We start from the raw sequence: 11,627 nt of genomic DNA, 5'->3' as shown, positions 1-11,627 counted from the left end.
GGGGGGGGGGGGGGGGGGCATGCAGAAGAAAAACAGCTGAAGAAGCTTATGCCTGAACAATTCTGGAGGCATAAGTAAACTGCACAGTTGTATTTTTCACAGGAAAACCCTTATTTAAAAGCAATCTCCAGCTCAGGGTAAAGACAAAGACCATTTAAATGGCTGCTCCTTACATCCTGATAAAGAAATGTCTGCTTAATGCTTATGAAGTGAAATACATATTTGGATGAGTAAGCCTTCTGATCAGTCTCAATTTTATTTCATTTCAGATGCCAACACCAACTGTAGATTGACTTAATCTCAATTAGTTCAACACCTTCTAAGCACTGAAGGTGGCAAGAGATGCGTTTCTTCTTCCCCGGCCTACATGCCTTGCAAAATCTGAGTTTCAGTTTAAGAATCCAGAGAGGATACATTTCTACATTAAGCCTAATCTGGAAGCTGCTTTAAGCCCTTCCAGACTTGGTCTCACCCCCTCCGCTGCAGATCTAGCAGCCATCGATGAGTCAGCTCAGTTTATGGAAAATAAACCCAGTGAGCTCTAGTTGCTAAATAGTCCAGATTTGGGGTTGTTTTTTATTAATGTGTGAGAGGAGTTAGGAGTAAGTTTCTGTTCTGTTACAAAGGCCAAAAACCTTGATGCTGATATAAAAAAAAAAGGCCTGCTTTTAGTCTACTTTTAAACCAGCCATCCCCACCACCCTCTTCTCACTGGTAGTAGAAAAAAAAAGAGTAGCAGGGTGGTACAGGAGGAGATTATTTCTCAAGCAGCTCCTTTAACGCAGCCAGGCAGACGGTCGGGTTCACCTACCAATCTGTTACCTTGGGCAGCTTCCCACACAGCCAGCTTTGCATCCACGGTAAAAAAAAAAAAAAAAAAAAAAAAAAAAAAAATAGGTGCTTAGTGTTCAACACAACCCTAATGCACACACCATGATGTGAGGTATTTGCAATACCCAGTGAGCACAGTTTTCCACCAGTTCCCACTGAAGTCAGTTATTTCCTCAGTTTCTCCCTGCTGCATATTTTATCCCAGACAAGTCTATACCCCCCAGCAAAAAGCCACCATGTTGATTCAGCCCTTCGAGGGTCTTCATTACCTTTAGGACAAAAAGTAATATCTACTGTCTTATATTTAAAATGAGATTATGTTTGTTTTTTTTTCCCCTCCATCTACATTGTAAATTAGACTGCAGTGAAAATGCTAACATGTATTGCTTCAAGCTTCCCAAGCATGAAATCTTTGTCCTGCAGAGGCACTCCTGCTATCAAATCCTATACTCTGAGAAAAGATTCAGCTAGTAGCTTCAAATTAAACAAAAACCACTGAACCATCAGTGATAGATACATATTCCAGAGTGAAGATTTTGGTGGCACCTCTCCTGTTCAACAGGCTAGAATAGACAAAAGGAAATCAGCGGGAAACTAGAAAATTAGAAGATACCACCATACTTGGGACAGTGCCAAGTCCAAATTCACCAATAAAACTGGAAAGAAAAAAAAAAAAATAAATTCCTACTTTACCAAATATTGCAACATAAGTACTGGTTCCATACCAAATACAAGTGGAATTAAAGCATTGACGTTTTGGATGTTGCATGACAGCATGGTGTCAGCTGAGAGTACAGAGATAGGTGACTGCAAGGGCCAAGTTATACAGGGGAACACACACTGCCTTTGCAAGCCCAGGCTCTCCCCTCCTGCCCCTCAAGAACTCCCTAAAACACAATCCAAATTTGCACTTGCATTACAAGATAACATAAGGACCAGGATGGTCTCATCTCCGAGTGTATTAATTGAGGACTTCTGTCAGTATTCTTGTTTTACAACAAAAAAGAAAAAAAAAAATCTTCAAATGAAACTTAAGGGACTTCTCAAACCTTTTATTTGTTTGTGTATAAAAAAAAAAAAAAAAAAAAAAAATAACCTTCAGGTTAAAAGCAGCCCCAACAAATTCCTATCTTCAAAAATCCTTCAAAGATGCCATTTTATTAAACAGATCACAGTTCACAATCCCATTAAACACTTCTGACAATCCTAGTAACAGAATCAATGCAACTTTAGCTGGTAGATCTTCCAGGTTTGGGTTTGGTTTTCTTTTGTTTTTAAACAGTAATCAGAATTGTTTTGCCTTTTCTTCATCTTTTAACATTAAGAAATAAATGACTGGCACCCCCAAGTTTGCAGCTATATCCTTCCTGATGGGTACATACCAACTCAAAATGCTGAAGGCTATTAAACCTGTTCATTGTCAAGTGATCATTCGTGCTGGATCAGTTTGGTGTGGCCTGAAAGTGCACACAGACAGCTTTTCAATGGAGCAGCCTTCTCTACTGACAAAAAAATTGCTGCTGAAGTGTTTCTTCTAGTCACATACATGGGATTAAAGCACAAAAAGAAAAAAAGAGGAAAGGAATTGGATCCTGGGTTTCCACCTTCCTGCTCACTCCTCCCTTTAGCTTGAGAGTTTGCCTATGAATTTAATAGAGTAGCACTGAAAAAATAAAGGAGATTGTAGCTGACCTAATTTCATATATTGCAAGACTGTAACGGACATTTCTACTTTTATTTAAACTGAAATATTACTGGTGGAAAGAAATAAATCTTTGTAGTCTTTCTCCCTGGAAAAGAGCGAACTAGAGGTAGCAGAAATCGCAAAGCCAGCTTGCTTTCTTAAAAGAGCACCTACAACAAAAAATACATTACCCATCTACCCACAGTCTTACATTTATTCTGGGATACCATGTGAATGGGCAAAAGACCACTACAAAGAAATCAGTCGAAGAAAAGGCTGAATGGGTTCATCAACAATATACTGAGATTAATGTAACTCCAACAAAATAAATGGGGTTTAAAATAATTTTTTGAGGGTTTAGGTTTTTAATACAAAAGGACTACAGGAGATGTAAAGTATATGCATTTCATCAATAGATTTTACACACTCCCAACAGGAAATGATTAAGTTGGAAAGGCTGGATTAGTGTGAAAACTCAAAGTACCACCTGAAGAGAGCTGACTACAACGAGAAGACAGCAGACTGAGTTCAGGTGGGTACTTTGTCCTGCAAGGTGATAGAGTTCTTCACAAACAAGGAGTAACATACAAATGAAGTTTCAGCTCACTAAAAAACTGGGAAGTAGTAATGCAGGAAGACATATTTTTCAGTGGCACGAATGGAAACAAAACTTGAGCGCAAATTTGACATTGCTTTGCATGTCACTTGTACACCACTGACAAAAGCACTGCTGTGAAAAAAAATCCCTAGAGGCTCATACTTATCAGTTACAGGTGACAACAGAAAAAGACAGAGCTGTATTACATTACAGCACAACCGCCAGCCACCAGTGAACGCAATACACTTTACTGAGTGAAGTAACTCCAATAAGGACAACAAAACACAGCTGGCACCATAAAGAACTGTCAGGATGTCACCTGGACACAAAATACAAATGCCAGCAACCATGTTCAAGAGAGGCATTTAGCCAAAAGAGGGACACAGCAGGACTACCAGGATCTCCCCCCTCTACTCTGCTCATGTGAGACCCCCCTGCAGGGCTGGGTCCAGCTCTGGGGTACCAACATCAGAAGGACACGGACCTGCTCGAGTGGGGCCAGAGGAGGCCATGGAGATGCTGGGGGGGCTGGAGCCCCCCCCCGTGAGGACAGGCTGAGAGAGTTGGGGGGTTCAGATGGAGAAGAGAAGGCTGCGGGGAGACCTTAGAGCGGCCTCCCAGGGCTGAAAGGGGCTGCAGGAACGGGGGGAGGGACTCGATCAGGGGGTGGAGGGATAGACTGAGGGCTAAGGGTTTTAAACTGAAAGAGGAGAGATTTAGATGAGGTAAAAGGAAGAAATTCTTCCCTGTGAGGGAGGTGAGGCCCTGGCACAGGTTGCCCAGAGAAGCTGTCGCTGCCCCCTCCCTGGCAGGGCTCAAGGCCAGGTTGGACGGGGCTTTGGGCAACCTGGGCTAGTGGAAGGTGGCCCTGCCTGGGGCAGGGGGTTGGACTAGGTGATCTTTGAGGTCCCTTCCAACCCAAACCAGTCCATGATTCTATGATCATGAGGGAAAGGAGAACTTACTTTGCAAGGGCAGTCTACAGAAACATGTTCGTTTAGTTTAGAAAGTGAAAAACAAAAGGGAGAATTATTGCTCTCTAAATGTTCCTTTGGGTGGAGAGCAGAAACACCAGTGATAGAAACACATTACCTGAACTGAAAGATTACACAGGGACTATCAGTTAGCCGTGAATAAATTGTCTCATTTCTATGAGACAATGGCATTGAGCCAAATGAACTAATAAGATTCTGGGGATGCTTTCTAATAAGTACAGGAAGAAAGCAGCCTAACTATTTCCAAGGCAGTCCTTGATAAAGTTTTTAAGGCTACTTTGTAACACCATTAATTGCTGTAGCTGGGTAAGATTTGATGACAACGGAGGTCAAGCTAAAAAAATCTGAAACATGAGCTAACAGAACAAAATGCAGAGAGGTGCATGCAAGTAACTAAAGATGCACAGCTACCACCATGAAAACATTATTTGCATGCTAGATGCAAAGAAATAGGTTATAATTTCTGCTCTAATTAATTTTTCCTGATTGTATTCATGATTGTTCTGCTGTTAAAATGACTACACTGGCTTTAAATAGAAATTGCTAAAAGAATGCATCTTTTATATTACATGTTAGATTACAAATTTTGCTATTGCAAATTAGTAAAAAGTATTTCTTTGCAGTGAGCTAAGTACAGAACATAGTCTTCTATTTAGCTGCAAGAAACATATTTCCAAATAGGTATTTTTTTAAGCATTGCCTCATTAACTAAGTGGCATTTGTTGAGTAACCAGTACCCCACTCCTGGCTTAAATTAATTTCCATATAATTTTCTCCTCTATTATAGCATTATGGAATTAATACAGAGTACCTGAAGATATTAGAAGTACTTTCAGCTAGATTTACCCTTTCCTGAACAAGGAGAGAAAAAAGTCAGTTCATTCTTGAGTTTGTATCAGGGTGCTGTATGTTCCGTAACAACAACATTTCTGAACTTTTCCCCCCAGTTAGGTGCCAGTACCCTTGGCTATATGCACCAAATTTATATTCATTGAAAAGCAAAACTCCTCTGTTCAGACTACATAAGAGAACCTTATCACTCCAGATAAAAACAAGTTTGGGTTCTGTGATAAACAAAATGGCATGAGTGGGACAAACAAAAAAAGCCAACCCAAACGAAGACAAAAAAACTCGCAGAAGGAATATCATCATGTGGCCACACTAGCAGGGATCCTTGCTAACTCATCTGAAACACTGGCTTGGTTGGAAAATACGTTTCAAGAATCTAAGTCAATGCACTAAAAGAAAGTCTGTAAAACCACCATTCTATTTGAATACTGCCTCCAAAGTTGTGGGTATTTAGAGTAGATATATTGCCAACTAGGTCGTCCACAAGATTTTAGATGTGACCTGAAAATAGTCTGTATTTTCAGGTCTTCTCCATTTCCTAGCGACAGAAATTAAAGTTTTATTGGCAGGTTTTCATAGCATTATTGCAATCATTCAATGTAACAAGCAAATAAAAAGTCAAACTGGTTCAAGGCAATTTAAAAAAAAAAAAACAAACAAAAAACCCAACAACAACAAAAAAAAACCAGAAAAAAACAACATAAAAAGAAATCTTAATTAGCTGAGTTTCTGCTGCCATTGCTATCTGTCCGTGATGCAATTTTCACCTGCTCACAGTAACTCCTGACACAGAAGGGACAAAGTTGCACAGACTTTCTCCCACCACGTGACCCCACCAGGCCACAAGTAGTTTTATGAACAGATCACTAACTACATGTTTACAGCCTTTTTAGGTAAGGAAGTTGCTATCCATTTTCAGTCATGTTATCATTAATGAATGATAGCTTTATATACAACTGTGGAAAAGTATCTTTCCATTCCTCTAATCACTTGTAACAAAACCACACAATCTGCAAACATTCTCAGATAGAGACATTAAGTAGTATAAGAAGTAAAAAAGTCATATAAGAAGTAAAAAACCCCAGGAATTGAAACCTGAGGAATCTGTTTTCCTGTTCTGTCTACTGCTGTACTTTTTGAGGCGTCTGTGCCCTGTGTTTTGCACACCAGCATCATTCAAGTGTAACTAGAAATCACTATTTGGCTGAAATTCACAATGTTATTTTGATCAGAGATGTGTTTTTGGATGAATGCTGTGATGTTGCCTGGGTGAGTACAAACAAGATCACAGTAAAAAGTATTGCCTTATATTTTCAGCCTACCATGAGTGCTCTTTTCATGAATTCATACGAGATCCAGCCCCATGCAGTCCTCTCATCCTGCTGGCTTCCCCTCTCCCTTCAACTTACTCCCACCGCTCTCCAGCATCCACCTACTTCCCCGACACATCATGGAAGGGACATCCTGCTGCCATGCAGCCTCTCCTCCCTCAAATCTAAGCATTTTGCTGCTCAAAGACCACTTGACAACCATCACCGAGTCCAACACTGCAGAACATAATGGCCCTGCTCCTCTGCTACAATAAATGATTAAAAAGCAAGCTGGTTGTATCCAAGCATGGATCAAGTATCTGAAATATGAGCAGCTCATACACTTCAGTGTCATGAGTGACAGCTATAATGACAGTGTATAAAAATGGATAAAATTAAATTAGTTTTCTTGTGTATTATGGACATGAAATACAATGCAGAATTGGGCTGGGGGACAGAAGGGAATAAAAAGGACATTTGGAGAACAATTAATAATAGAGCAAGAAAAAAAAACCAAACACTTCTACTTGATACCAAATAAACTGAGCCATATTCAAGGAGGACTGAAGACTTCTCATGAAAGCAAAACTACTGTATTTCATAACTGCCAAAACAGAGTATTCTAGAAGAAAATCCAGCTGCATGAATAAGTCATAAATATGTACTATTACAGCTTACCTACATGGAAGGCATAAGTGTCACTTACAAGACGCAACTTTATTACAGACATTCTGAAACCATACTCAGCTTTTACTTATCCCCCTCGCTCTTCTTAAGAGTACTTAAGAACGTCTGTAAAACTCAGCTTTTCACTTTTAAAAATTGTTCAGTAAATCATAATCAGTTGTCTAAGTCTGTAATTTTTTATCACTATACATAATTGGCAGAACACATTTCTGGTATCTCTTGATTAAATCCAACTGTGAAGATGACCATGAGCTACTGGTGCCACGTTTCAGGATTTCTGAAGTATCGTTTCTCTAGAAGACATTCATTGTGCATCTTTTCTCAAGTTTTCAGTCAGATGTGTATACAGCCCATTAACAATTCTCTCAGACTCCTGTTCTGAGTGATGTAACTGTCGATTTATAAATAAAGCAAGGTGAAGTATTTGTTCAATGAGTAAGAGGAATGAAATTTTAAAGCTAGAGTCTAATACTGAATAATCATAATTTAAGATTTATCTTGCCTGGTAAATCAACAGCTTTGTAAAATATAATCATTATCAGATGCTTAAAATCATGAAACATAGCAATGTTATATCTTTACTGTAAGCTCCCTTTCCTACCAAGTGTCAAACTGCTTTTTCAAGTAATAATTTGGTGGAGGGGGGGAATTAAAATGAAATCACAGAATCATCCCTCCCCTCCCACAGCTACGCCCCCACGGCAAAAACCTTACCTTCATCATTCTGGGCCAAACAACCTGCTAAGATAGTAGCAACTGCAATCCCTACAGCTAACCATTTCCAGAGACAAAACCGCTGTAACATTTTTTGTCAAACTTCACTCAAGGCAGATCTGAAAAAGAAAGATTTGATACACGCATTAGTCAACCAACCTACACAAAGGTGAGTGATTATAAACTATTTCATGGGTAACTATGTATGTCTAACTACATGGGGTATCTACACTCTCTAAGAGTAGGACATTGCTTCTGTTAAAACCAGCAATTAATTAATCCCATTATCAACAATACATACGTATGTACTCATTGACTTGATAATGATGTATGCACAGGCCGCCAAGTAAAGAAAATGCAAGTTTCTTGTTTAAAGAAGGATTAATTTCAGTTTTATAGATATTGCCCAGCAGAACTTCTCCCAGGAAAAACCTGAGCCACCCCCACAGATGGCCACCTGATTCAGACAGACAGACAGTTGGTTCACACCAAGCAAAGGAGGAAAAACAAACAAAACCTCTCATATATACCAAAAAAAAAAAAACCCTAAACCAAACCAAATCAAAACAAAAATCAGGAGAATAAACTGGCCAAGACAGATCTGGATAAACTCCAGAGCATACTTAGAATGAGCAACATTAGAAAGTTATCTAAAGCTGGTTTATGGCTTCAATAAAGAAAATGAGCATATTTCCGTAGCCTAGAATGGAATTATTTAAAAATATTCCTTCACATTTAAAAACACTGTGACAAATACAATGGAATTCCTAGCAACAGAACCATGAAATGGAGAGAGACTTACAGCAGTGTAAAAACAAGCTATTGTATGAAAAGGGTTTAAGTGTTGTCAGTTTTCCCAAGCAAAACACTTGACTCAGATTTCATTGCCATTTTCTGCTTATATCGTGGTTACAAAACTGCTGTATTTCATTCCAAGCCAAACAATCAGACTATTACCCCCCACTTAACAGCCTCAGCGTTAACACCATCTGATCCTCTGTTAGTGAGACATTAGTGAAGATGTGCTATCATTTTCCTTCCACAAATTGAGCTTACAGAAAACGTAAATGTACAGACAGCATCTAATTCACACAACACAAAAGAAATATATCTACTTAGGGCATAAAATCATCCTTTCAGATCACTCTCAAGAGTTATCCAAGCCACAGAAGTAGGTTATAGTTTTGTAAGTACTGAACAAGTCAATAATTTCTTTAAGATCTGGATTTATACCAAATCATATCATCTTGCAAAGTATTTTGGTTAATATGATGGAAACATTGCTATGATATAAACTGTTCATCTTAAAAAAAAAACCAAAAACAAACAACAAACCCAACACCAAAAACCCACCACAAACAAAAATTAAAAAAAAACACAAAAAAACCCACAAAAAAAACACAAAAACACCCCAAACCCAAAACAAGTATGTGTAAAGAGTTCTGGAGAAAAAAAACTTTTTTTTTTTTTTTTTTTCAAATGGAATTTAATAAGCCAGATTGAGTGTCCCACATTTACTTAAACAGTTAAAGTTCCTAGGTGGTTAACACTGTATATATTTAGCCTGGTTCCAGGGCAACTGGCGTGGTGGGATCTATTAGGCTCCCCTAGGAAGCAAACAGAGCTCTTTTCTTTTTTGCAAAGACATGGATCACAGTTGACTTTTTGCCTTCCAGTGGAATTTAATAACAACGTTCACTATTACAAACAATGCTGTAAAAATAAAGGGGAGCAGCAAAACCATTTAAAATCCTACATCGTGCACAACGCTCCACTTCTCATTTGGGGGTTAAAGGTGAAGAGAGGCTTTTCTAAGCTCCTTCTCCATTCAGGTATGGCCTCTCCCACCCTGTTCAGCAGCAGTAGGTCACAGCAGGCACTGAGTTGCAATAGGCAGCAATTTCAAGAACAACTTAAATATTATACATCAAACAAGGAGGCAGCCTGCGTCTAATTGAAACAGCAGTGAAAATCCCATGGGACTGTTCATTTTCATTTCAGCTAGACAAACATCAGTCTTGACCAAACAGCTCAAGGTTACAGGAATTAATGAATTCAAGCTACACAATAGTATGAACCATAAAAGAGCACCCACCTTCCTCCTCCCTCCTCCTTCTCTTCCATTTGTACAACAGTTCCTGCCCCTAACTACAGCAGAGACAGCTCAAATGAGAATTTCAGACCCTTCCTAAAGGGGCTGTTATTCCTGCACATGTGAGGAGACCAGAATTGTTAGCAAGGATCCCACTGCCCAAAAGAAATAACTGTTTAAAAGCTTGCTACACAGCTATGAAAAGGAAGCTACAAGCTCCTTAAGTATGTTACCCATAGAGAAAAAAGAGCAGGTAGTTCTTTCTTGAGGAAAAAAAATTTAAAAATTTAAAAATCCCTTGAGTAATAGTTTTTGCCAGTGTTGCTCAGAAATGCCTTTTTCCTCCCTTCTACTTACCAAAATGCTCATCTGATTACTGTCACCTGAATTTCCACTTAGCCAATTCAGAAGTCATTCTGGATTTTGCAATGGCACCCTCAAAGAACAGAAATTACTTCCACCATAATATATTCCAGTCGACGACTTTTAAATAAAGGATGAGTGCTTCCACATTGCCCAAATGGATTCAAATGAATCCAATGTCATCGTTAGACTTTGTAAAGACTTCCTGGGAACTTCTGAGGTCGTGAACTTCTGAATATTTCACAGTTTTTTCCTCCCACATTAAGAGGAGATACTAAAAGAATAGGGCTCAGTCACTTTTTCAGTTTTAGCAGACAGTGTTATTACATTAGTGCTTCCAACCTTTTACACCTCACAGAAACGAGTCTTTCAGGGGACTATCTTAGTTCCTTGAGGTCAGTCTAAGACAGATCACATCCATATGCAGATTACACGTGTTACAAGACCTAGAAAAAAAATGCATGTACATACTTCAGGGTCCTCCGATATCTCATTTTACTACCTTGGAGAAAAATCCAGATTTCCAATCACGATGTTCTATTTTAGAAAGTTATTCAGAGCTCAGCTGACATACTTGAGTTGAGTCTACTCTGGAGAGATTTTAGGACAGAATCTTGGCAGATTTATTTTTGATTTTGATGAAATGTCAAGTAAACCACAAGGATAGCAACACTGCTGTTCTAAGAATAAGCATCTCTATGCAACTGTAATACAACAGAATAAAAGTTGCCCCCCTTTTTCCTCCAATTTGTACCAGAAAAAAACTGGTATGAAGTGTAGAAAGCAAGAATATTCTTAAATTAAACAGATTCTGCTAACTCAGAAATAGCTCACAACAAAACACAAGTTACTACAAAGTCCCCAAAGGTAGACAATCTGTAAGAAATACAGTGTCAAATTCTAGATGCACAGTCTGACAGGACAAAGGACAATTGTGAATTGCTGATAGAAGGAAGATCTGTAAAGCAAGAACATACAGTATGTCTACAAGACTCCGTATTTTCCTGGAATATATTCTAATATTGCTACAGCAGAATTTTAAAGTTTGATGTTACCATGGGTAACGAGAAGTTATACACTCAAGCACAAAAACTTCAAATGAAAATAAAAAGAATTAAAGTTTAGGGGAATTTCACTTCCTGGCATGTCTGCATTTAAAAAAAGAAAAAAAAAATGCAATAATGTTCTCTCCAGAGTGTTCCCTGTTTGACTGTACAGATGTACCGAGAAACAAAAATACGCACAGATTTTCCCAGAGGAGCAGCAGCAGCCGCCGATCACTGGAGATGTTTACAGCTCGACTGCGGCAAACTGGCATAATCACACTCCAAGGAGCAATCATGTTTCCTCATCTCACTTCTGGCCCTTTTTTTTTCCCTTCTCCTCTCACCAGTGTAGCTACTGAATCAGCCAAAATGCCAGCTAGTTATCAAGACATCTATATAAGAGGCACTTCAAGAAATTTAGAGAGGGGATAAAAGTGAATAACTCCCCCCCCCCCCCC

The 11,627-nt window shown here is 38.9% G+C and overlaps 1 protein-coding gene across 11 annotated transcripts in view; it reads right to left on the bottom strand.

The window, feature by feature from the left end:
- Window positions 1-11,627, bottom strand: part of PCDH15 (protocadherin related 15) — a 457,138-nt gene that overhangs the window by 374,626 nt on the left and 70,885 nt on the right. For 10 of the 11 annotated variants that reach the window (XM_026851794.1, XM_026851792.1, XM_026851796.1 and 7 more), the window contains exon 3: window positions 7,669-7,789. In XM_026851794.1, coding sequence (XP_026707595.1) covers window positions 7,669-7,759 — 91 coding nt within the window. In that variant the 5' untranslated portion in view covers window positions 7,760-7,789. The remainder of the gene's footprint in view (window positions 1-7,668; window positions 7,790-11,627) is intronic. The other variant, XM_026851785.1, reaches the window with a different exon arrangement.

This window comes from Athene cunicularia (genome assembly GCF_003259725.1).
Source record: "Athene cunicularia isolate RWA chromosome 6 unlocalized genomic scaffold, athCun1 chr6_part2, whole genome shotgun sequence".
Classification (NCBI taxonomy): Eukaryota; Metazoa; Chordata; class Aves; order Strigiformes; family Strigidae; genus Athene; species Athene cunicularia.
The sequence above is the reverse complement of the archived record's forward strand: the minus strand, read 5'-3'. Positions and strand labels throughout refer to the sequence as shown.